The 25,221-nt window shown below is 46.2% G+C and overlaps 1 protein-coding gene across 1 annotated transcript; it reads left to right on the forward strand.

Annotated features, from left to right (window-relative positions):
- The first annotated feature begins 561 nt into the window (after positions 1-561).
- Positions 562-23,620, forward strand: Tmem72 (transmembrane protein 72). The gene is made up of 5 exons (XM_057755082.1): positions 562-631; positions 16,896-16,962; positions 20,094-20,165; positions 21,676-21,815; positions 23,139-23,620. Exons 1-5 carry the CDS (start codon positions 562-564, stop codon positions 23,618-23,620), a joined length of 831 nt encoding a protein of 276 aa, XP_057611065.1.
- Positions 23,621-25,221: the final 1,601 nt, after the last annotated feature.

Raw genomic sequence — 25,221 nt, forward strand, 5'->3', positions numbered from 1 at the left:
TCCAAAACTTCTTCCCATTGGTGATTTAAAAACACATCCATTCTATCTCTCTAGCGCACCCCAGATCTGCAGGTGCCCAGTCTCCTGGAGGACCCCAATCAGGTGTGAGGTGTGTGACTTTCTTGGCATGGCTTGATAAGGAAGGGCTAGGGCTCTAGCTCTCCTGTTTCCTCCTCCCAGCCAGAAACAGTTAATTGCCTGCTCCGGGCTGCCTCCAGCCCAACCCTAATCGGCATGATCTCAGGCTTCTGCACTGGGGCTGAAGCAGCTCCAGGCCCCGGCCAGGGCTGTGTGGAGCAAGGAGAGCATTCTTCCAAGATAATGATTAATCTGAGCAGCACTTGGCAAGGGCACAGGCTGCTAAGCTAGGAAGGTGAGCCCTGTTCACACCTCAGCCAGGCTGAGGCAGCAAGAACTAGATCGGGAAGGCAGAACCCAGAGGCCCAGGGGGCCCCAGCCAACCTCTACAGCCTCCTGCTTGTGAGGGGCATCGGAGCATCTCAGATCCAGAGAAATCATTGCAGTCTGCCCTTCTGCGAGTCTGCTCACACCTCGGGCACCATGAAGCTCCAGGTGTTCTGGACTGGGCTGGAATATACCTGCCGGCTCCTGGGCGTCACCACTGCTGCAGGTAAGATCCTACCTTATCTACCACCGCCTTGGTCAGAGAGGCACAACAGAGAAGGCTGCTGGAGAAGCGGTCTCAAACCAGGAGGTGGTGGGCACATCTGGCCACATCTGGCCTTGAGTTTCTCTTTTACCCCTCTACTGTGGGTAAGCAGCTGCAGAGCAAGCCCTGGCAGGTGAAGAAGAGTGAGCCTTAGCTCTGGTACTGAGACTCAATGGCAGCCTACTCTGGTGAGACCTTGGGAACCTTCAGCATCCAGGAATGAGCTAAGGGGTCTGCTCCCTGCCCTCAGAAGATAATGAGGATAGCAGGTTGAGGTGGGGACTGGAGGTGAAGGTATAAAGGGATAGAAAACTATGAGAATTGTACTATTGTGTAGTTACGAAAATGGTCACCTGAGTTCACCTTGCTGGGTCCCTATCCAATCAGAGAGGATCGCATTGACAAGGCAGCTCTGTCCTTGGGAGATACACAGGGCATGAAGATGGCAGGCTTCCATGGGCCCTCCCACACCCTACTGGCATGGGCACTGTTGAAAACCAGCCCCTTTGCTATGCGCCATCTACAGGAGTAGATGTGTGGAATTCAGGGGTCGGGAAATCACCTGAGCTGCTCAGTTAACTGGGATGACAGGTGGTTAGCAAAGAATTGACTTCTGCCCCTAACATCGATCCAGAAGGGGGAGAATCTATGTTGAGGAACTGAATAGCAGTGTTCTGAGCCCTTAGCTCAGTGTACCAAGTCCCTTGGGGAAAAAGAGGAGATACACATTAAATCCTTCTTTGCATCTATATGAAAGCTTTCTCGAGATTCTCTCCCAATTGAAAGGCCCCTCCAGTTCAAACTAAAGCCACATGAGTTAAGCCTCAGGCCTCTCACGCATGTACAACCTTGGTCCAGCCCTGTAGAGCTTTGAAACCGGCTTCCTGACCATGGTGATGGATGGATCTGCTGAGTTCTGGCAGATGCAGTGCTTAGCAAAACATGTGGACAGAAGTTCTGGGTAGATGCCCTTGTGATATGTTGCACTGTCAGTGGGGATCAGATCATTCTTGGGGTACTAGGTTGGGCTCTTCTGGCACCAGAGCTATGAGTCAGAGCAGGTAGGGTCAAATTCCTGCCCTCCTGCTATGTGCTAGAGCAAATGAACTCAGATTAGAACCGTGACCTTGCCAAGGTCACACAAGAAGCTTGCATGTTGATTCTTGGATTTTCCCAACAGCACTGGGCAAAGCCTTCCCTGAGTCCCTAGGCAAAAGAATTGATCTGCCCAGACCTGTGTAGATAGGCCTGGTGGAAACGGCAGTTCTAGCCTCCTTCAAAACCACAACACATCTTACATATAGGCAATGATCACAAAGACTCCCAGGTAACCCTAAATACATCTCCGTGATGAGAATGTGTATTATCGTCTGCTGCTCCAGCTCCACTGTGTTCCCTCTGCACCCTGAGTATTAAATGCAGACACTGTACCCTTCAGGCTACCAGGAATCTCACAACTAAAACACAGCCATACCCCACACAGAGCTATCTCCATCCTTCCAGGAAGCTGCTTAAGATGCACCTATCTGTCCTTCTAATGGACTACTGAGCCTAATGTATCTCAACCTAAGGGCAGCCTTTCACCCCACACCCCCAGCACGCGTGCACACCAAGGCATATTGCACATCTTAACCGCAGCCTTCATCTCTGCAAAGAGACCGCTGCTAATGCTGAAGATGAACCTCCTGCTTGGCTTTGGTGCAAGACCCAGGCTAAAAATAGGCTGCAGTTGCCTTTAGGGCCACGCTTTCAAAGAATAGCCCTTGGGCTCTTCAGAGTGCTGGAGCAAGAGAGACACTAGAGAGGGGGCTCTGGGGCTCTCTGGCAGACCTCAGATTTCTCCTGACATCGCTGGCTTTCGGGCCTCTGTCCAGTACATAAGATTTTCAAATTCTTTATTCCCTTAAGCCTCTTTTGTTGAAATCCTCTGTTGAAAAATCCAGGCCGCATTGTAGGAATGTTGCTGCTAAAGGAAAAATGAGACTTGAAACAGAGACTTGAAACAGAGACCAGCATTTTGCAGAACTCCAGGGGAGTGGGACATATGAAGTGCCTTTGTATATAGACAGCCTGGGCTGCCCAGCTGCTAGGAAGGAATGTGAACAAAGCCTCCCGGGGTGTCACCTCCAGGGACTGTGCAGATCCTGGGAGTTGGCAGCCTCCACCTCAGAAGCCTCTTTGGTGGATCCTGGAGACAGGCTCCAGGTGCTCTCCCGACGCAGCCATTTCCTGTGGCTGTGGTTGAGGCATGCCCTGCAGAGAGGTCTGCTCACTACACGGCTTCCCCTACCCAATTCCCTTCATGAAGCGTCGTGGGTTTTGCTGCTGACACAGAGCTCAAGCCCTGTACTCCAAGTGGTTTTCAGGACAGACACTTCAGCCAACCCAGGGCAAAGAGACCACAGTAGACAGACAGTACCTATTGAGATTATTTTCCAAATGAGAAAATCCTGCCTCTTGGCACAGTCACGTGTTTCTTGGTCAACACACACACATACATCCTACTCTAACACGATCTTACAAAGCCCTTCCCTGGCCTTCGAAGGCATGAGGGCTATATGTGCAGTGCAGTGTGTGAGTTTGACCTCTAAGTGTCCCTGTGGCTAAAATGTGTTGCAAGACCCTGCCCACAAAGCAGACACACTAAAAAACTGTGCACAGGCCAAGAGGCCCTGCCCACCCTGTGCAGATGTGGGAACATCTGTGTATCCATCGGTGAAAGTGGACTCTCACCACCCTGTGCAGATGTGGGAACATCTGTGTATCCATCGGTGAAAGTGGACTCTCACCACCCTGTGCAGATGTGGGAACATCTGTGTATCCATCGGTGAAAGCGGACTCTCACCACATTCCCCTGAAACATGGCAAACATTTTCTGTATGAGAACCTGAGACTCAGTGGAGGTGATATGTTAGTAACAGTTGTTTTGCTTGGGTGAGTTTTTGTTCGGAGGCAGGCTCTACATTTAGCTTAGGCTGGCCTCAAATTTGTCACCTTATCTGAGTCTCTGGGATTGCAGATGTGGCCGCATCACACCCATCGTGTGATTGCTTTTAATACAAGCTGGGCCTCAGAAAAGACCTGATAAATAGATACCAAGTGGACAGGACTCAGCAGGGCAGGGCACCCTTCTACCTCACGAAAATGGCTCACAAGATTAGTCCCCGGCGTTTGGACAGAAAGGCAAACCTATTCTCCTTTGAACTTCTGCAGCACTTATTCTAGGGGCATCATCAGTGACCCTTCACCAACTCCCAGCCCTGCACAGGCCAGAGAGGGAGAAGTGTTCCCAAGGCAATGCACAGATGCTTTGCCCAGTCCCTAGGGCCTGGGATTCGGGGAAGGAGTGGGGAGGAATATGTCTTTGGGCCTTTGTCTAGGAAGGAACCCTTTTCTTGACTGTCAGTACACACAAATAGGCACAGGCTTACCCAAGAGTGATCTGTCCCCTGGAGGAGGAGAGATGTCATCATCAATACTTTCTAGGGCCTTCCAGCCTACCTCAGAACAGAAGGCTTATGCTAAAAGTCTATCCACTGGCCCCCACCCCCATCCCCATCCACACCTCCCCACCCACCTTCTCCCTCCCCACCCTGACCTCAAAGTGGCAGTGTTCCCTCATTCCTACTCTAATTGATTCCTTCAGTCTCTGGGTAACGGCAACTAGGGTCTTCACCTGTGCTACTTGTCTTCAGAGCAAAACCTCATGCTACCCTCTGTGGCCCCACTGTGCTCATCGCCACAGCTATCTTACAGGTAGGGAAACTGAGGCACGGTCAATTGAAGCACTCTGCTCAAAGTCTCCTCCAAGGAAGCAGGGAGGCAGAGTCCAGCTGATGGGTATCTATTCGTGAGACCCCACGAATCAGGGTCCTCTGCCTAAACCAGAGTTAGAGTGTTATGTGGGAAATGGAATGGGAAAAGCCGGGTGCCACCTCTCAGAACAGGCACCTGAGACGGAGTGGAGAACCACAAGAATGTGTGCAGACTGGCAGCCTCAGGGGAGTGGCCTCCAGAAAGCCCAGCTGTCCTGCTGCAGTTGCCCGGGATACAGCTAAGCAGTGCAGCACCATTCCTGACTTCTCTCTTAGTTGGTAGATCTGGGCTTTACAAGTAGTGCATTCTAGATAAGATACTGTGGTTTTATTTCCCAACAAATTTCAGACTTCTATCTCAAAGGGGCATGTTTCTCTGTATTTTAATGACTCTAAGATGTAGGATTTTTTTAGAAAGAAAGAAAGAAAGAAAGAAAGGAAGGAAGGAAGGAAGGAAGGAAGGAAGGAAGGAAGGAAGAACAGTAGAGAGGCCCAGTCAGAGCCCCCCACCATCACTATCAACCTTGGATCAGTCCTGACTGTGCACAGGCTCAGTCTGGGGGTAGGGCTGTGTCACAGGCATGACTATATTGCAGCAAATAATACAGTCAAGTATATCAAGTACTCTCTGAAGCCAAAGATCCTGGTATTTAAGCTGCTGGTTCTCTGCTCTGAATAACCTGCATGCCTGATTCATCTGGTTACCCCCAAAGATCTCCAGCTGAGTCCATTCTTGGGCCCTGTGTGCTCATCTTTCCAGAAAGGCATATCATAGTAGAGCCTCCCCCTTAGATGTCCAGAGGAACATATTATCCATACTACAAAGTTACTATCTTGCCTACCCCATGAATGCCTGAAGACCGTCATGCTGAATTTAGTGGGGAAACCGACGCTTACAGTTCTGTTGGTTTGTCAGAGGTCCAGTTTACCCAGGCACACTGCAATGTAGTGAGGAGCTGCAGGCCGCTTCCCACCACCCAGCTCTCACACGGCTAGCTTTATACCCGAAATAATTACACGGAAATTGTATTCTTTTAAATACTGCTTGGCCCATTAGTTCTAGCCTCTTATTGGCTAATTCTCACATCTTTGATTAACCCATTTCTAATAATCTGGGTAGCACCACGAGCTGGTGGCTTACCAGGGAGGATCTTAACCTGTGTCTGTGTCTGGTGGGAGAATCATGGTGACTGCCTGACTCGGCTTCTTTCTCCCAGCATTCTGTTCTGTTTACTCTGTCTACCTAATTTTCTGTCCTATCAGGCCAAGCAGTTTTCTTTATTAATTAACCAATGAAAGCAACAGATAGATGACATTCCCACATCACTGCAACAAGGCAGGGTCTTCTAAGGACTGGACACAGCAGACCAGCGTAAGGAGCGAGATGGTACCTGAGCAAAGCTGTTGTGGGCAACTTGCTTGTGAAACAAAAGTCCTGTTTCTCCCAAATAAGGTGCTATGAGTCACTCTGGGGCTCACTTAAGGCTTCTTTTGTTTGTTTGTTTGTTTGTTTTGTTATGACCCATTAACCTGCTTCTCTATTTAATAGACACAACCACATTCTAATCAGCAGCATTCCTTACTATATACCCTTCACATATACAAAAGACTCACAAATATAGATCAGGACAAAAGTAGCATTTAAGTCCCAGGTGGTCTCGTTTCTTAATGGGTACAAGGTTTATGCTAGAAATCTATCTACCCAGTCTTGGTCAAAGCATTCAAAAAAACTAAAAGTTTTCTAAGTAACTGTCTAGGGCCCTGCATGTTATTTTTTCTAATTTTGCATATTTATTTACTTTTATTGTATGAATATTTTGCTTTGCATGTATGTCTGGTCACCACATGTGTGTCTGGTCCCTGTGGAGGTCAGAAGAGGGTATCACATCCTCTTCTGGTCACCACATGTGTGTCTGGTCCCTGTAGAGGTCAGAAGAGGGTATCACATCTTCTTCTGTAAGGCACTGTGTGCATGCTGAGAATTCGACCCCTGGTCCCCTGCAAGAGCTTCAGTGTTCCTGGCTGCTGAGCCATCTCTCCAGACTCCCCATCGCCACTGCATACTAATTTCAAGCATCTTTAAATGCAGATCCGCATGACCACCTCCTGCCTTTGAAGAAATCATGTACTCCAACATGTCCGCAGGGGATTTTTGTCCCAGTGAGGTTAAAATGGCTTTCTGATTTTTTCCAAATGAACCCCTTTCTTTTCTGGTCTGATGATCTTGATGAATATTCTCCCTGCCTCTTTTCTTCTCTCCTGCCTCGCAACAGGACTTGGGTCAAATGTTTCTTTCTTTATTCTTCATACTTGGGTCTTCTAGGTTAAGAATTGGAATATGGAAAGCTGCTCATGATTTATTCCTCTGCAAAAATTTGCTCTTTCCATCTTATGCACTATGTACCCATACATGAAGGAGCCGAGACCTCCACCCCAGGGCACTGCGTGTGATCTGACCAGGGAGGCAGCTAGTAAACACATTCCACCACCTCATGCTTTTGTGACCTGCACCTCCCTTCCCACATAAACTCTTTAATCTCCAGTTCCCTGTCTACAGAACAGCAACAGTCATTGGTTCTACCCTGAGACTTTGGTAAAGCAATGACTCAAAGAGAAAACTGTTGCTGTGGTTTGGAACTCAGAGCAGGCAACTCCAGAAGCCTGTTCAGGAAACAAGGTCTGTGATCAATGAGCCCCTCTTGACGGAGGAGGACAAATCAAAGGAAAGAAACAGGCAACAAGGGACCCCAGTAGACTATGACGGAGGGGTTAGATGGGCTTTAAAAGCCCTGATCCCGCTGTACCAGACCCATCGTATGTGAGCTGAGGTGGTGACTGGATTGGAGAAAGGATCTCACTCTGTAGTCCTGGAACTCACTGTAGCTTGAGCTGGACTTGAATTTCTGGCAATCACTTGACTCAATCCTCCCCTCCTCTAGTGCTGGGATTACAGGCGTGTGTTCCTCCTGCCCCCTCCCCCCAAGTGTAGCTATTTCTATTCCATGTGCAGTGTACAAATCAGAAAGAAGACTGTAGTTCTGATCTATTTTTCATGGGTTTACAGTTCTTTTTATCTCCTTTGTATATATTCATTGCTAAAAAATGGTGGTTTCATCATAACAATTATACATACATACACACACATATTTATATATCATATACTTTGTATCCATCTGCTTATTAGTCTCTCTTGTTTTCTCTTCTCTGTCCTAGATCCCTACCTTTCTTCATATTGTTCTCCTTCTATTTTCATACTGTGCATGTACATGGGAGCGTGAGCACGTGTGTGCGTGCGTGCGTGCGTGTGTGCGTGTGTGTGTGTGTGTGTGTGTGTGTGTGTTATCCCCATATGAAAGACAATCTAGTTCTCTTTTTAAGCCTGGCTTATTTATCTTAACATTATAGTCACCAACAAATGACACAAGTAATTCTTCTTTGAGACTAAAAAAAAAAAAAAAAATCCAAGCCAGGCGATGGTGGCGCACGCCTTTAATCCCAGCACTCGGGAGGCAGAGGCAGGTGGATCTCTGTGAATTCGAGACCAGCCTGGTCTACAGAGCTAGTTCCAGGACAGGCTCCAAAGCCACAGAGAAACCCTGTCTCGAAAAAAAAAAATCCATTGTGTATTTGTATCAAATTTTCTTTATTTGTTCATCTATGATGGACACCTAGGTTGATTTCTTATCTTGGCTTCTGTGAATAGTTCAGTAATTAGTAATTGTGTGGACAGGTACTTCTGTGATATGTTAACTTAGTTTCTGTGAGTGTCTTTGCGTGTAGACCCAGCAGTGGTGTATCTGAATAGATCGTATGGTATTCTGTTTTGGGTTTTGGAAGACCTTCCGCACTAATCTTGACAGTGGCTCTCCTGGGTTACATCCCTGTGGCGGTTTGAGCAATGACCCCCATGGACTCGTGTGTCTGAATGCTCGGCATCTAGGAAGTGGCACGAGTAGGAGGTGTGGCCTGTTGGAGAAAGTGTGTCACTGTGGGGGTAGGCTTTGAGGTCTCATGTGTTCAAGCTGTGCCCAGTGTTGTAGACTGGTCACTTCCTATTGCCTGCATATCAAGATATAGAACTCTCAGCTCCTTCTCCAGCACCATGTCCGCCTGCATGCTGCCATGTTTCCTGCCATGATGATAAGGGACTACACCTCTGAAACTGTAAGCCAGCCCCATTTAAATGTTTTCCTTCGTAAGAGCTGCTGTGCTCATGGTGTCTCTTCACGGCAATATGAATCCTAACTAAGACAGTCCCCATTAGGTGAAGGTCAGATGAAGAAGATGACGTCTCTGCTGTGGACCCACGATCATCTTTTGTAGCACCACGAGAACTGTCACTTGGAGAGAAAATGTACATATTTTCTTTTAATGCTGAGAATAAATGGGAAGTGTATAAAACCTTGAGTATTCCTAGCCAAGACCAAGAAGAAAAGGCTTCTGAGTCCTCACAAGGAAGATGGTGTTCTAGTGGGAGACAATTTCCTCAGAAGTACTGAGGAATCACACAGGGTCTCACACAGCAGTCTCATCTCCAAAAACTGACACATCAGCCCAGATACCTTCATGGGAGAACTCTGCCAACACTTCCTACAGAAATTTGAAAGGCGGGAGTGATTTTTCAACTCACGTTATAGAATTGCCACTTACGATGTGACTACTAATCTCAGCTGTCAATGTGACACACCTGGAAAGAGGGAGCGAGACAGTGCCTCTACCAGATGGGCCAGTGGACACATCTGCAGGGCCATTTTGGTTTGTTTGCTTTGGTTTGGTTTGCATTCTGTTTGTTTGTTTGTTTTGAGACAGTATTTCCTTGTGTAGCCTTAGTTGTTCTGGAACTCACTCTGTAAAGCAGGCTGGCCTTGAACTCACAGATATCCACCTGTCTCTGCCTCCCAAGAGCTGGGATTAAAAGTGTGCACCACCACCACCTGACTTTGGGGGTATTTTCTTGATTGTAATAGATGTAGGAGAATCCATCCTACTATGGATTTTGCCATCCCCTGGCAGGTGGGCCTGGTCATATAAAAAAGAGCTGATTGTGAGCCTAAAATCAAGTCAGTCAACAGCTTCTTCTGCGGTCCCTGCTTCACTTCCTGCGTGAGCTCCTCTCAGTGATGGGATGGAAGCTGTAAGGTAAAATAAACCCTTTTCTCCCCTCGAGCTTCTTTTGACTCTTGCTTTTAGAACAGCAACAGAAAGTAAGCTAGAAGATGGACACCCGAATTAAAGATGTTATAAGAAAACTGGAGACCGATCCCTACATCAGCACAGAAGCAACCATTCTGAACAACTGTAGCAAACAAAATAAGAATATATGAGAAGGATAATATGTCATAACCAAGTGAAAGCTTCTGTAGAAATGCAGGTTGTTTTCGCCTTTAACTCATTAATTTATAGTTGGCCATCTGTTATTTGGGCTGCCCCTGTTAATTCTTAGAAAATTTTTATGATTATTTTACCTTCGAGAATTTCAAAGTGTTTTGGTTATCTTTACCTCCCTACCCTTAACTTTTCTCAGATCTACTGCCCTATCCCTTCCCGTGCAACTTCGTGTGCTTCCAACCCCAGCTAAGGTCAATTTGTGTTCCCTAAATCATTCGCATGGCTATGGCCTTCAGCTGGAGCATTGTTGACTATCAGGGGCTACACTTTCAGAGAAAACTGACCCTTCCTCTATCAGAAACTAAGAATTGTCAAGAACTCCTAGGCTTGGAGTGGAACTCCTTGCCCAACTCCCCTCTCCAAGCCTGGATTTAGGCTGCTTTTGGCTTGAGCACAGTGCCACAACTGCTATGAATTCCTACGTTCAGCTATCCTGCTGTGTTCAGAAAATACTGGCATATCTGGCTCTTGCCCTTTCTGACAGCTCTCCTACAATGATCCCCAAGCCTTTGGAGGAGGGGGTGTGGTATATGTGTTACCTTTAGGGCTAGACATTCTGCAGTCTACTCTCTGCATTTTGAAAGTTGTGGGTCCCCGTGCTGACCATCATCTGCTGCAAACAGAAGCTTCCCTGATGAGGGCTGAAAGGTTCTTTAATCTGTATGTATAATAATAGGTCATTGGAATTGATTTAATACTACGTCTGTTTATCAATATAATACTTGTAGGTTCTTTCTTATGATTTATGATCTCTCTAGCCATAGGTCTTTGGCCTAATAATGGTGCCAGGTATGGGTTTCACCTTTTGGAACAGACTTTCAATCAAATAAAAGAAAATCGATTGGTTACTCCCATGATATTTATGACACTATTGCACCAGTAAGCACGTCCTACCAGGCCTGTTGATATTTTGGACCATAGGGATCAGGCCTGGGTAAATTTGTGTTTACTTTTTTCCTTTGGTAGATAAATAGTATCTTCCTAGTGAGTACAACCTCGATTTCTCCATGTTCTATGTATGACTCAAGTAAGAGGTCTCTTCAGCAATTGGGTCTTGCCATCAAGTTTTGGGATCTGAGAGGTAACCAAAAACACTGGCAACAGCACATAATGTTTGTGAACTTGTAGAATCTCACTGACCAACAACCACATGAAGCTATCCGGTTTGACAAGCACTATTTGTTTAAGATGCTGTCTTTTCTCCAATTTGTATTATTGATTTCTTTGTCAAAAATCAGATGGCTGCAACACTGTGGGTTATATGTGGATCCTCAATTCTATTCCAATGTTTAATTAATATTTCTTATATGAATATCATGCTGTTTTATTATTATAGCTCTGTAGAATAACTTGAAATCTGGGGTGGTGATGTTTCCAGCAGATTGCTGCTGTTATTTGTCAGAAATGTTTGAGTTATACTGGGTCTTTTTTATTCATGAGTTTAATTTGTTGTTGTTTCCTTTTTTCCAATTTCTCTGAAAAATTGAAGTTTTGGTGGGAACTGTGTTGAATCTGTAGATTGCTTTTGTAGGATGGATATTTTCACCACCTATCATCCACGAGAGTAAAAGAGTTTTCCATCTTCTGATGTTTTCTTCAGTTTTTTCAGCATCTTAAAGTTTCAGAAATGCTTCCTCGGTTAGATTTAGTTCAAGACTTTTTTGGGGGGCTAATGTGAATGGTATTGTTTCTTTGATTCCTACTTCTGCGTGTTTGTCATTTGTATTTAGAAAGGCTACTGCCTTGTGCTTTGGTTTTGTAATTAACTTTGCTGAATGTATTTTTCACTATAATGGACTTCTGGTGGAATATTTAGGGTCATTTATTTATAGAATCATGGCATTTGCAAATAAAGATTATTTAACTTCTTTTTTTCTAGTTATACCACTTTTATCTCCGTTATTTATTCTTAATGCTTTTGCTAATGCTTCAAGCACTGTACTGAACAGAGCAGGGTGAGTGGACATTTATGTCTTTTCCCAATTTTGTGAAATACTTGAGATTTTCTTTATTTAAGATGATGTGATGGGTTATGTTTATTGATTTATGTATATTGATCCATCCCTGAGTCTTTGGAATTAGTCAGGCTTGACCACTGTGGATAATCTTTTTCATATGTACTTGACTTCAGTTTGTAAGCATTTTGTTGAGAATTTTTGCATCTATGTTCATCAAAAATACAGGCCTATAATTTTCTTGGTAGTTGTCTAATTTTGATATCAGGGTAATATTGGCTTCCTAAAAAGAATTTGGTAATTTTCCTTCTTTTTATATTTTGTGAGATAGTTTGAGAAATATTGGTGTTTGAAAGTCTGGTAGAATTCTACATTGAGTCCTTCTGGCCCTGAACATTTTTTTTTTTAATTTGGAAGGCTTTCAATTACTTCTTGTAGTTCACTGGATATTATAAATTCACTGAGATTATTAGCTTCATCTTGGCTTAATGTTTGAAGCACGATTAATAAAAACCTCAGAGACTGAAATTGGGGTTCAACCTGAAGATCTGAAAAGCAAAACAGGCAGCCACTAGCTTTTACCTCAACCTCAGTCTGAACTGGCGATCCTGCCTCCAGAAATTTCAGAATGAGACTGTGTCTGAGAACTGTCTCCTCTCATCTTATAATCTTCTCTGGGGCTGGGATTAAAGGTGTGCACCACTGGGATTAAAGTCATGCATCACCCAGTTTCTATGGCAACTAGTGTGGCTACTGGGATTAAATGTGTTTGTCATTACTAGCTGGTCCCTAAGGCTGGCCAGCATGGCTGTCTTACCTTCCTGATCCCCAGGAAAGCTTATGTATTAAAATCCAAGTGAAATGCCACTACAAACTTTGGTACATCACATATATCTAGAAACTCATCCATTTTTAAAGATTTTGCTCAGTTTGGTAAAATATAAATTTTTAAAGTATGTCCTTTATAAGTCTGTTAATTTCCTCAGTTCTGTTGTAATATCTCCATTTTTCTCTAACTTGATTAAGTTAGCCCCCCTCTTTCTTTAGGTTAGTTTTGTTAGTTTCTTTTCTTTTAGTTACTTTGGCCAAAGGTTTGTCAAACTCTTCATTTCATTGATTCTTTGTATTGCTTTAATCATTTGTTTTATTAATTTCATTCCTGGTTTTGATTATCTCTTCCAATCTATTGCTTTGGAATATTAATTGTTCTTGTTTTTCAAAGGCTTCAGGTACATTATTAAGTTAATAATTTGAGATCTCTCTAAAATTGTTATGTAGACACATGATGCTATAAACTTTCTTATGATTGCCTGCATTGTGCTCCACGGATTTTCATATGTTGCTTTTTTGTTTTCATTCAGTCCTAGGCATTTTTCATTTCCCTCTTGCTGCCTTCCTTAGCCCAATTTTGATTCAGTAGTGTGTTCTTTAGCTTAAATGAGTTTGTGTACTTTCTGTCATTTCTTCTCATTTTAGTATCCAGCATCCATGGTTGTCAAATAATAACCAGGGTGTAATTTCAGTTTTCCTGTATTTGTTGAGACTTGTTTTGTGGTCTAATGTGTAGTTTATTTTGTAGAAAATTCCTTGGTCTACTGAGGGGATTCTATAATATTAAGGCTTCAGATGGGATCTTCTATAGATAGACATTATGTCCTTTTGGTTTATCAAGTCACTTGCTCCCCAAATTCTTTATTCTCTATTTATTATTTATTTAGTTTTGTTCCCAGATGACTTGTCTGTTTGTGAAACTGAGATACTGAAATCACCTACTATCATTCTGTTGGAGTCAAATTGTGATTTTTAAATTGAATAGTATTTCTTTTAAGAAAAATGTTTATTCAAGGCATATATGTTTCATATCATAATATCCTGTTATTGGGGGTTTTCCTTTAATAAGTATAAACTATCTATCCCTCCTTACCTCTTATGATTAGTTTGGGTTCAAAGTCCATTTTGTCGATAATGTAATAGCCTGCTTGTTTCTGAGTTCCATTTCCTGGGAATGCCCTTTTCCATCCTTTTCAAATAAAGAGCTGTTTATCTGTAGTCATAGGTATGTTTCTTGAAGGCTGAAAAAGGGCATCTAAAAACAGACACACAAAAGCCATGCAGTGCTCTGAAAGTTTTAGACTAGGGGCTTTTCTCCCGAGGTCAGAACAAGCCAAGGATGTGCAGCCTCGCCACACAGAGTCAGCGCTGGGACAGATTTCTAGCCAGCACAGTCAAGCCTTGAAGAGAAGCAGAATGTACGGCTTCCCAAGGACAAGTGAACAAACACAAAGGCAACTCGTATATTAGAGGTACCTCTTTAATGCGTGGTAAACAATTAAATATCCATTCTACAAAATCACCTATCTATACTTTATATCTAACTTTTTAAAGAGCGCAAAAACTTATAGACTAAAGTGCACATCTTAAAACAATAAAACTCTTATTAGACAATAGGATAAAATCTCTGTGTTGAGTTAGGCTGAGATTGTCTAGTTCAATATCAAAAGTTTAGTCCATAGTAAAAGAATTAATAAAATTCTTCTGATTAGATCCCATCAAAATTTTAAAACATTTCCTTTTAAAATATAGTATTGGAAGCCAAGACAAAATACAACTGATATCAAACATGAAAAGACATTCCACATCATTAGTCCTTGGAGAAATGTAAATCCGTATCACAGTGAGAAACCATGCATGTATATTAGGTTGACTAGAATTAAAAAGACTGGATCATTGACAAGGCTGCCAAATTCTCATGCACTAGTGGGAATGCAAACAGTGAACCCACTTTGAAACAGTTTGACAGTTTCTTCAAAACCTGTACATGCAACTGCCATATGATCTGGTTATTCTGCTCCCAAGAGAAGCAAAAGCACATAGCCATGCAAAGACTATACAGAAACACTTTAGAAGCTAAATTCTTAATACCTAAAGACTAGAAGCAACCATACTGTCTATCGGTGTGTGAATTATAAGCAAAGTGAGGTGTATCCCCACTCGTCTGCAATACCAGTCAGGCATAGATTGGCCCAAACTGCCTATGCACACTACAACAAAAATGAATCTGGAAATAACTCTGGAAATGTAACAATAGCCAAACATGAGGACATACTATTCAATGTTATTTATCTTAACTCATGGGAAATATAAATTAATCTCTAGTGATAGATCACTAGCTGCTTAGAGGTGGACCAAGGAAAGAGAAGGTAAGATTTCACTGATGTGATACCTGGAGTCTTCCAGGAATAATGATGCCCATTGTCTTCATGTAGTGATGCTTTCATGAGTGGAGACATATGTCAGTGCTTATCAGACTGCACTATAAACATGTGCAATTTGTTAGAGGCCAAGTATGAATCACTAGATCTGTCACTGAAAGTGCACACGTTGTCTTGCTTAAATGAGGTCCTCAAACATCTGAATATCTCAGCAGGATACAATAGTAAGCTTTAGGTGTTTTCCCATCCTGGTGAGTTGTCTAGGCTGCTCTGTTAGTGCTGGCTACCTAGGCGTGTCTGCCTGGAGGCCAGACAGCCAGGTAGCTTGTCTATACTGGCCTTGACTGGGATGATAAGGCAGTTCTGTTCCCTAGGTCTCTCACGTCCATTGCTCAAAGAAAGTCATGTTGTTGAGCCCTGAGTCAGAGAGAGACAATCCTCTGCTACAGACAAGAGATGGCTAAATCATGTAATGAGAGGTGTGGATACCAAGAGGTGCACAGGGCCAGGGGCATGACTGCCATCTGTTCCCGGGAACTGTTACTGAGCCAAAGCCAAAGCAGACACCTCAAATGTGTCTTTCACCTGTGGGTCATATTTAAAGAATCTCTTAGGGATCTGAGACTGTAGGCCAGTGACCAAGAGTTTGCCTAGCACATGCGAGGCCCTAGATTTACTCTAGAATTAATCAATAAACACCAAGGTTTCCTTGAAATCTCTTCCAACTGAGTGTCCAGAAGTTTCTACCACCAGAAACCATGCTGTTTCTCAACTCTGGCTCTCCTGTGTCTATTGCATGAACCTGAGCCCACAGGGAGCCTCCAGGCCAAGCTTGGAATCTTTTGCAACTTCCTATGTGTTAGCGAACCTTATTATCCGGATAAATGTATACCAACTGGTTCAACACCTGTGCCCTGTTATGGAAAAAGCAAGCAGCAGGTGTCATGGTGGCGACAGGTATTCGGTTTTAACACCCGACAGAGTGTGGTGAGGACATAGACAGTGACTAATGGAACTATGATGAGAGCTAGTCTATCCTTATCAGCCCTCTTAAGAGAGAATGTGACTGTTTCCATAGTTTACTCCGTTAATGCATATACTCACTGTGGACCAAGAGCCCTTGCCATTCCCTGGCATTGCTCATTGGTTTTCCTATCTCAGGTCCTTCTTGAAGCCTTGTTAGTATAAAGTAGCCCCACAGTCCCATCCTTCTCAATATGTGTTGTGCATTACCCTCTGTCACTCTGTATAGGCTCAGAGGGCTCAGGCCAACATGGGAGTAAACATCACCCTAAACTCACAGTAAGCATCCCCTTAAATTCTGAGTGTACTTTCTTGATTATGAGAGCCACCTTCAGAACAAATACTTTCTTAACTCTAGGCTGAACACCTTCTGAATTTTAGGTGACAATTTTATGTTTGTGGATGCCACATACCAACCGCAAGCTCGGAGATCCCAGCAAGAGAGTGGAATTTAGACAACTTTCACCCATGGCGAGGCACGAAACACATACCCTGGCCTGGGCCAGAATGGCAAGAGTATCGGAAGTCATCAGAGAATAGTCATGCACCTGAAGGACTGCTGCCCTTAGTTTAGGCAGTCTCTGGAGCACACGGACAGTGACTTCTATGTAATAGGGCGGAGAGTTCTCCAGGCTTTTCCTGGAGTTTTCAGGGATCACCCAGAAATCTTCCTGCTCTCTTTGCCTAGCCACACCTGTCAGCACACATGGAAGGGAACCATTCTGGTCCTGAGACCTCAGGAGGAAACTCGTGTCTCAGTCGAGAGCACCCGAAGGACAATGCCTTGGAGTAGTAAACCCAGACCTGCTCTCCCTTCTCTCTTCCCCTGCAGTGTTGATCGGAGTGGGCACAGAGACCTTCCTCCGGGGGCAGTTTAAGAGCCTGGCCTTCTATCTGCTGTGAGTATACACACCTGTGCTCTCCCTGCCTGCGTGATCTGTTCCAGCTCACCCCATGTCTGTCCACTACTCAGAGAAATACAGAGCAATCCACTTCCCATGCTAATACCACCCCAGCCCAGAGATGGAGCCACCGAAGTTTCTAAGTCCTGGTTTGAAAAGACCCCATAAATCAGCCAACATCCTCCCATACACTCACTCATGCATCTGCCTGCCCTACCACACATTCACCCATCCATCACCCGTGAATCTATCTCATCCATACACTCTACCCACTAATGCACCCATGTACCAGTACGCCTATCACTCATCAAATCACTCATCCATCTATCCATCCATCCAATCACCCACCAACCTTTCCCCCTACCCATTCATTCATCTACAGGCTTGCCTACTCACTCACTCACCCAAACACTTATTCCCCCGTCTATTCATCTATCCATCCAACTATCCATCCATCCATCTGTCCATCTATCATCCATGTATCCATACATCCATCCATCTGTCCATCTATCCATCCATCCAACCATCCATTCATCCATCTATCTGTCCATCTATCCACCCATCCATCCGATCATCCATCCATACATCTGTCCATACATACATACATACATACATCCACATATTCATCCATCCATCCCACCCATCTAGCCACACACCCATCCATCTATCTATTATCCACCAACTCTATGCATCATATACCCGTCTATCCACAATTCACATATCCAGGCATCTATATAATCACTTTCTTATTCAGCAAACACCAATACATGCATGCATACATACATACACATATACATTCTCTAGTCATAGATATATATTAGGGTGTGTGTGTATATATATGTTGATATATATATGTATGTGTATATATCCCTGCATGACAAGTACAGTTCACTGTCTTATTTGTATGCTGTCATTTAGCATTATAAGTGATGTGCACATTGGCCTAGTTGTAGAGGTGGTCAAACTCAGGTCTAAGCAGTCAACCTATCACTGGGCTAGTGAGCAGCAGGTCCCTTGTTCAGACACTAGACTCTGCCTGCCAAGCTGACCCTACCTCTCCACCACCAGCTGTGCCTACCAATAACCCTAGCAGGAAAGAAATGACTGTGCAGTGTCACAAGTGGTGAGGGAGTTGGGGGGGTGTCTTTGGGTATATGACTCAGCACCTCTGCAATTCCTGGCTGCCAGCAGTTCCCTCCAATGCCAGAGGATACATCTGTGTCCCAGCAGTCCCAGAACAAATCCATAGCCTCTCTCTGCCCACCCCATCTCAGACTGCATCTTCTGCCCTTTCCTTCCCCTCCCTGACCTGTGCTTCTTAGTCACACAGTCTCCAAAGTTTGGGGGTTTCCCATCTCGCACCTGCACTGATGAGCTGTGTAGCCCTGGGCAAGGGTCTTGTCCTCAGTTTTATCATCCATAACTGACGTTATTATAACTTCTGGTTTCTGTAAGGCTTCTAGGAGTATGATTGGCACATTTTGATCATTATATTCTTATCATTTCAAAGCTAAGGGGTAGGAATCGGGGAGACACTGGGAGCATTTGGAGAGCAGGAGAAAGCAGAGATCAATTACCATAATCAGAGAGAGGGGGAAAAACAGCCAGCTGCAGTCCAAGCCCAACCCCACAGGGCTTGTAGACATCCACTCATTTAATTCATAACTGTTTGATGAAGCCTTATAGTTACCATCGGTTTATAGGTGAGAAACTGAGTCACGAGAAGGCCAAGTTTCTACCTACATTCACACAGCTGATCAGTAGCAGAAGCAGGACCTGTGACTCTAAGGAGACAGAGGTCCTGAGCTCCCTGTCACATCTACTCTCGCTAGCTTTCACTGTGGTGGGTATTCACAGAGCACTCTCCTGTAAGTCCTGCCTGGGGTGGGCCAGGTCTCACGTGGTAACCATGCAGAGAAGCCCTTTAGAAGTTCATAAACTAGTGACTCTGGCCACTGTGAAACAAGAGTTCACCAAACAGACGTCAGAGGGAGGTGGGCCACCGAGAAGGGCTAGCTTATGCAAACGCCCCATGGTACGTGCTAACTTTCTGTATACTCAGGACAATGTAGGGTATTACTTACAAAGAAATTTAATGATATGCCATTTCAATTCTATGGGCTAGGAGTGCTCTTTCAAATAAAAATTGAAATTCTATTCACAAGAATACTGATACATGAAATTAAGAAGCTAGGCAGAAGCCTGTAATTTCACATATGTCCCAGGAGATTCTGGTTTTAGAATGTCTGCAGCAGGGCAAACATCTTCAGATCAGTGTGTCCCAGAACCCTTGGCAGCCCAGTGATGGTGGAGGAAGAGGAGAAGCAGACCACTGAGTCAGGAAGGCCAAGGGAGGAGCCCTTGAAGCTGCATGAGGCCAGAGAGAGTAGAAATCAACCTAAAGGTATTTAAGGAAGGCTCCCAGCTGCTCTTGGTGGGTGGGCAGTTGGAGAAAAAAGACAGAAAAGAGGGCTCTTCATCAGAACTACCCTAGTTTGCTTTCTCATGCTGTGATAAAAGCCATAACCAAAACAGCTTGCGGAGGAAAGGGTATATCTAGCTTACACTTCACATTGAAATCCATCATGAAGCGAAGTCGAGGCAGGAACTGAAGCAGAGGCCATGGAGGGGTGCTGCTTGCTGGCTTGTTCTCCATGGCTTGCTCAGTTTGCTTTCTTATACAACCAGGGCCACCTGCCCCGGGAGTGACACCACCCACAGTGGGCTGGGCCCTTCCATGTCAATCACTAATCTAGAAAATGCCCACAGACTTGCCTACAGTCTAATCTGATGGGGGCATCTTCTCAATTGAGGTCCCTCTTCCTAGATGACTGTAGCTTGAGAACAGTGTTCAACTTCAAGGTTAGGCCACCAATGTCACTCAAAATACTGAGCACACGACACCTTGCCTGCAGGCCTCTGCTTCTTCCTCCCCCCTGCCTCCTAGCTTCAGTCACTCCAGGACAGACCCGCATGCCATCCAGGCAGTACTATGGATGTTTGGTAAAGATGAATATATGGGGGTGAGGTCATGGTCACTGTGTCAGTGGAGATGTCTGGGATCAGAGGAACCACAACGACACTCTTGATAAATCCACTTATCTTCTCATCCTTTTTTTAATCCACAGGTTTACAGGCGTCACCATCTCTGTGTGTGAAGGGACCTACTTTGTGGCTCAACTGTTGGCCATCTGCTTTAAGTAAGTACCCTCCAGAAGTGGCCTTTGCAACTCTTCCTGCCCCCGCCCCAGATAGATACCTCACCTACGGAGTCACGGCTGAGGTTGCCCTGCTCCTGAGGCCACTGTGGACTGGTTATCCTTCCAGAAGCAGCAAGCCCCACAGTCACTGGCTTTCTGCTGTGTTCAGCTGGATGGATCCAGTCAGGGTCTGCCTCTCACCAGACTCCCTGACCAAGTCAGCTTTCCCTACTCCAGGACATTCCATTTCTGGGCCTGTGTCCATGGTGTCCACTACAGGTGGAGGGCCCCGCAGGAGGCCCAGCTTCTGGGGAACAGGGCAGTGTGTAAGAACTGGCTTTTCCATCACTCAAACCACAAAGACCCTACTGCTTTCCATCCGGTGCTCACTGTGTGGCCCTGGCCTCAGTGTGGTAAGGGCTCAGAACCTGGACTGTGGGTAGCAGAGCCCACGTAGTCCCGTCTCCAACCGGTCAGTGAAAGCCAGACCTCAGAGAGAGCTAGCCAGACCTAGGACCTTGCGTGGTGGAGAGCCACTAGCTGCTTCCTAGGCTTAGCCCTTGGGTGATAGTGCCCCCTTCTGATTTCTGCCTCAAAGGATTCTTGACATTGCAAGCATGTTTTAGTCCCAGAATCCTCTCTGCACCATCTCCCACTACACAAAGACTTGCCTGTTTGTATGTATGTGAACACACAGACACATACACCCACAGACAGACAGCAGAGGGCACCAAAGAGCTGTTCTAGGCATGGTCCTAGTGGCAGTGGCCCCTTCACGTCAGAAGACAGGCATTGTCTTTGAAACCTGAGAACAGGACCCCTGAAACATCTGCTCAGTCTATCAGGGCTCTGCTTTCACCCTGGGTGGTTCCTGGGTGTCAGGAAAAAAAAAATGAAGATTTTCTAGGCCAATTCTGCCCCGGGGGCTGGCAAAGTTCAGCAAGCATGGTGCAGCTGAACCCCAGACTGCCTGTTCTCTGTGTAGTGTTCCATCCCTACAGTGGTTCCGGGAGCATGGTTCTTGCACTGCACACCATTACTGTCCACTGAAGACTTTCAAAAAAACTCCTGAGACTTCCATCAAGTTTACTTTCCTCTTGACCAAAACCACAGCTAAAAACAAGGGCCAGGGAAGCCATGTAGAAACCCTATGGACCCTCTGGAATGACTCAAGCTCTCTAACCACAGAATCCACAGTGAGGACCCTGCGCTTCTGTGGCTCCAACCCCTCAGATACTCAGGCAGGGGCCACATAGAGGTTGTAGACACTGCAGGGCTCGGCCCCAGGCTCCCTTAGCCTTCTGTGGGGCTGGACACTGTAGGGCTCAGCCACCCGCCCCCCAACCCAGTCCCAGGCTCCCACAGCCTTCTGTGGAGCTGGACACGGCAGGGTTCAGCCTGCACCCCTGCCCCCTCACTTCCACCCCAGGCTCCCATAGTCTTCTGTGGAGCTGGAGACTTTCCTGGAATAATTTCTACTAACCTTGCTAACCCTGATCCCCTCCCCCAGGTGTCAGCCGGGGTCTCTGGCACACAGAGCAAGGGAGAAGGCCCACTGGCTGGGCTGCTTCCAGAAGTTCCTAGCCTACACGCTGCTGTCTGTGGCCTGCTTCCTCCACCCTGTTCTGGTCTGGCATGTGACCATTCCAGGTAGGAGCGCCAAAGGTAGTAGAAGAGGTGATCTAAGCAGGAGGATAGGTCCTGTCTCCCAGAGCCTCCACCAGCCTCTCTGCCCTCTCTGACCCAAGATGTAAGAATGACTATCAGATGTCCACTGTGCTGAGCAAGCATCAGGGACATCCTGGGGTTCAGCCCTCCTATACACCACCATCTTGAGGTTGAATACTTGATGGGACCGTGGGTTGTCTTCTCACTGACCACTTTCGAAGAATGGATGTTACTCCTCGGCCCAGTCCCTCCCACATCTCCCCAGTACTGACCCATTCAGCTCTAAGCTCCAAACTCTGGGAAGGCACTCTTTGTGGGACCCCCTTAAACAGCATGTCAGCCTTATCTCCTGTTCCTCCTCCTAGTGCCTTGCATGGTGACTCAGTTTCTAACCCCAGACCTGGCGTCCTCACCTCTGCACCTGTCTCTTGCCTTCTTTTCTACAACTTTCCTCTTCATTCCTCCTTATTTATATGAGCACTGTGCCCCTCCCACAGCCCATCTGAAATACTGAAAAACTCCCTAGACTAAACCAGAGGAGACTGAACTGTCTTCTTAGCATGTGTGCCATGGCCCCTGAAGAAAGTCATTGGAGGATTCACCCTGACATTGAGAGAGCCCCAAGCCCTGCTCCCTGAAGAGGCAGACTTAGGAGTTCTAGGAGTTTCCGGGACTGGTGGGCACTGGCAGTCAGGTTCCTGGATTCCCATAGGTGGGCTGCTGTGTTCCTTGCAGGAGACCACTGCAGAGAGTCCTCAGGGTAGCACGGGTGAGCCATGGCCAGTATTTTCTGTACTAGTGCAGATGAGAGATTCACATCTCTCCAAGATTGCTGGGTGGCAATTAGGGAATCTCCACATCCCTAGGAGTGAGAAGAAAACCAACAGAGTCAGTATCCACACCAGCATCTGTATCTAGGAAAGTCTTTGCATGCCTTGTCCCATTGATTCCCAAGTGTGAAGCTGAAAGCAGTGATGTTATTCAGGCAGTGAGTATCAGGACCACCTCTCCATATGAAGGGAACTTGGGGCACAGGGATCAGAAAGATCCCTAAAAAGGCAGACAGAGCCCTCTTTGGTACCCTGGCCCCAAAGCACTGGACCTATTTTAACCTTTTAACCCTGCCATGTCATCTTGCCAGCCTGAGTCTGATGTGGGTGTTTGAAGGCTGGACCTACTGGGGTACTGATCATGGCTGTACAACACGGTACTGCAGTGGCACTGTGGAGAGAAAGGCTTCCCAGGCCTCTAGTTTTCCTCCATGACATGTCTGTACAGTATCTTGACCTCTCAGATCTCTTCCAGGCTCCATGCTTATCATCACTGGCCTGGCCTACTTCCTGCTGAGCAAACGGAAGAAAAGAAAGGCTTCCCCAGAGGCACTGGCCCCCACAGAGCAGTACACAGACCCCTCCAGCAGCACCATGAGCACCACAGGCTCTGGGGACACGGAGCAAACTTACACTTTCCATGGGGCTCTCAAAGAGGGGCCTGGCTCCTTCTTCATCCACATGAAGAGCATCCTGAAGGGCACCAAGAAGCCCCATGTCCTGCAACCCCAAGGTACCCTAATGGAACTGGCGCTGGAGCCAACTGACTCCTTGGCCAAGAAGAAGCAGGTTCACTTTGAAGACAGTGTGGTCAGAATCATCCCGTCCCTCACTGAAGGCCTGGGTGATGACAGTGACAGTGGACCAGAGGAAACTGCCTCTGACACGACCCCCATCATCCCTCCCTCCCAGACCCCACACTTTCTGCCTCCTCTCATGGCCACTGACCTGTTCTGAGCTTCTCAGCTAGAGGTCTACAGATGGATGGACCTGCCAGAGGACTCCTAATAGCCGTGGTCCTGGTAGAGAACTCAGGGTATCCGTTGGTCAGCTGTTCTACACTTCTCAGTGGTGACTGGGGTTCGGAACTGTGAGATAGCATACCACGCCAGATCTGTGGAGACCCCCAGGGTGGCTCAAATGGGGCTTTAGCATATGGAATCAACACAGTCTCCTCCTTCTCGACCAGGAGAAGGAATATAGATCATGGTTCCATTCTCCACAAGGCTGAAGACCCAACTTGCTAAGTCCCAAAGGAACAAAAGTTACCAACTCAGTTTTCCTTGCACCCAGCAAAGGGTTCAGCCTTCAGCAAGGACCCTATGTTGCATCTTGCATGTGAGGCAGCCTACTAGTGCTGAAGGCCCAAGGGTACACCAGCAGCGTAAGTACCTCAGCAGAAGGTATTGGATGAAGCGGCCATGAGTCCTGAGTGAGATTGCTCAGGATAGATATTGGAAAGGACGCTTCAGATCTCAAGTGAGAATAGCCTGGCAATGGGCTGCATTCTCTGCATATACTCTGGGCCTGGGCTGGGCATCAGGCATTTCAGAATCACCCAGGGAAACAATGCCACTCTGTGCTGACTGCCGGGAAAACTGGCAAGAAGAGCATCTCTCATTCCAGAAGGATAGCTAAGGGCTTCCTCCCACCCCACTCTATGGGCAGTGTTCAGATTACAAGTAGATGGTGTAGCCTACAAAGAGTCTGAGAGCCTGCAACAGGAATAAGCAGGACGTAGCATCGAGTGTTCACTGGAGGCCAGGACTCAGCGGCGCTGCTCTCAGAGAGTTGCAGAGTACAGAGAAGTGTTCTGCCATGCTTAGGTACCTGGGAGTAGGATGAGTGAATGATTAACAAATGTTTGCTCAAAATAGGGAGGAAGGAAGGAAGAAGAGGGAAGAAGGGCACGTGGGGGGAGAAGAGCGAGCAGGCATGTACTCCATCCAGGGGCTACAGAGGTGACGGTGAATTCGAGTTAGATATTTCTCAGTAAAAAGATTTGCAACACATCTCTTAGTTCTAAATAGCATGTTTGGTCTGCAGGACGATTGCCAGGAGGAACAGACACGTTATTCCTCATAGCTGACCACAGTGTACAAGCAACAGGAAGGAAGAGCCCTACAGTTTGTGTCTGGGGAAGAGACTCACATCAGGGTTCTCTGAGGGGTGGGCCTCGAAGAACACACGTTAGAGTCTAGATAAACAACATGTTCGTTGTATAATTTTCACCATGTATGAGGTATTCTTTTGGGGAGGAGGTGTGTGGAAACGAGGTGGTGTCAGCCTGGTGCCTAGCACGGCCGAGGTTCCAGACAGGCAGAAGGCTGCTTGCAATAGAGGCTGTGTCTGCTCGGACTGTGGTAGTGAAGGCAGAAAGCAAGCTAGGAGGGCTGCAATAGGCAGGCAAGATCTACTCAACCCATCGCTCAAGTCAAAACCTAGAAGCCTAATGGAAGACTAGAAGCTCTGACCGCAGGGGCATTAAAGCTGTTTCGGCTTTCACCAATGAGGGAAGTTAGCGCAGTCAGGGGGGAATAAAATACACAGACTATGGG

This window comes from Chionomys nivalis, chromosome 1, assembly GCF_950005125.1.
Source record: "Chionomys nivalis chromosome 1, mChiNiv1.1, whole genome shotgun sequence".
In the NCBI taxonomy this organism is placed as follows: domain Eukaryota; kingdom Metazoa; phylum Chordata; class Mammalia; order Rodentia; family Cricetidae; genus Chionomys; species Chionomys nivalis.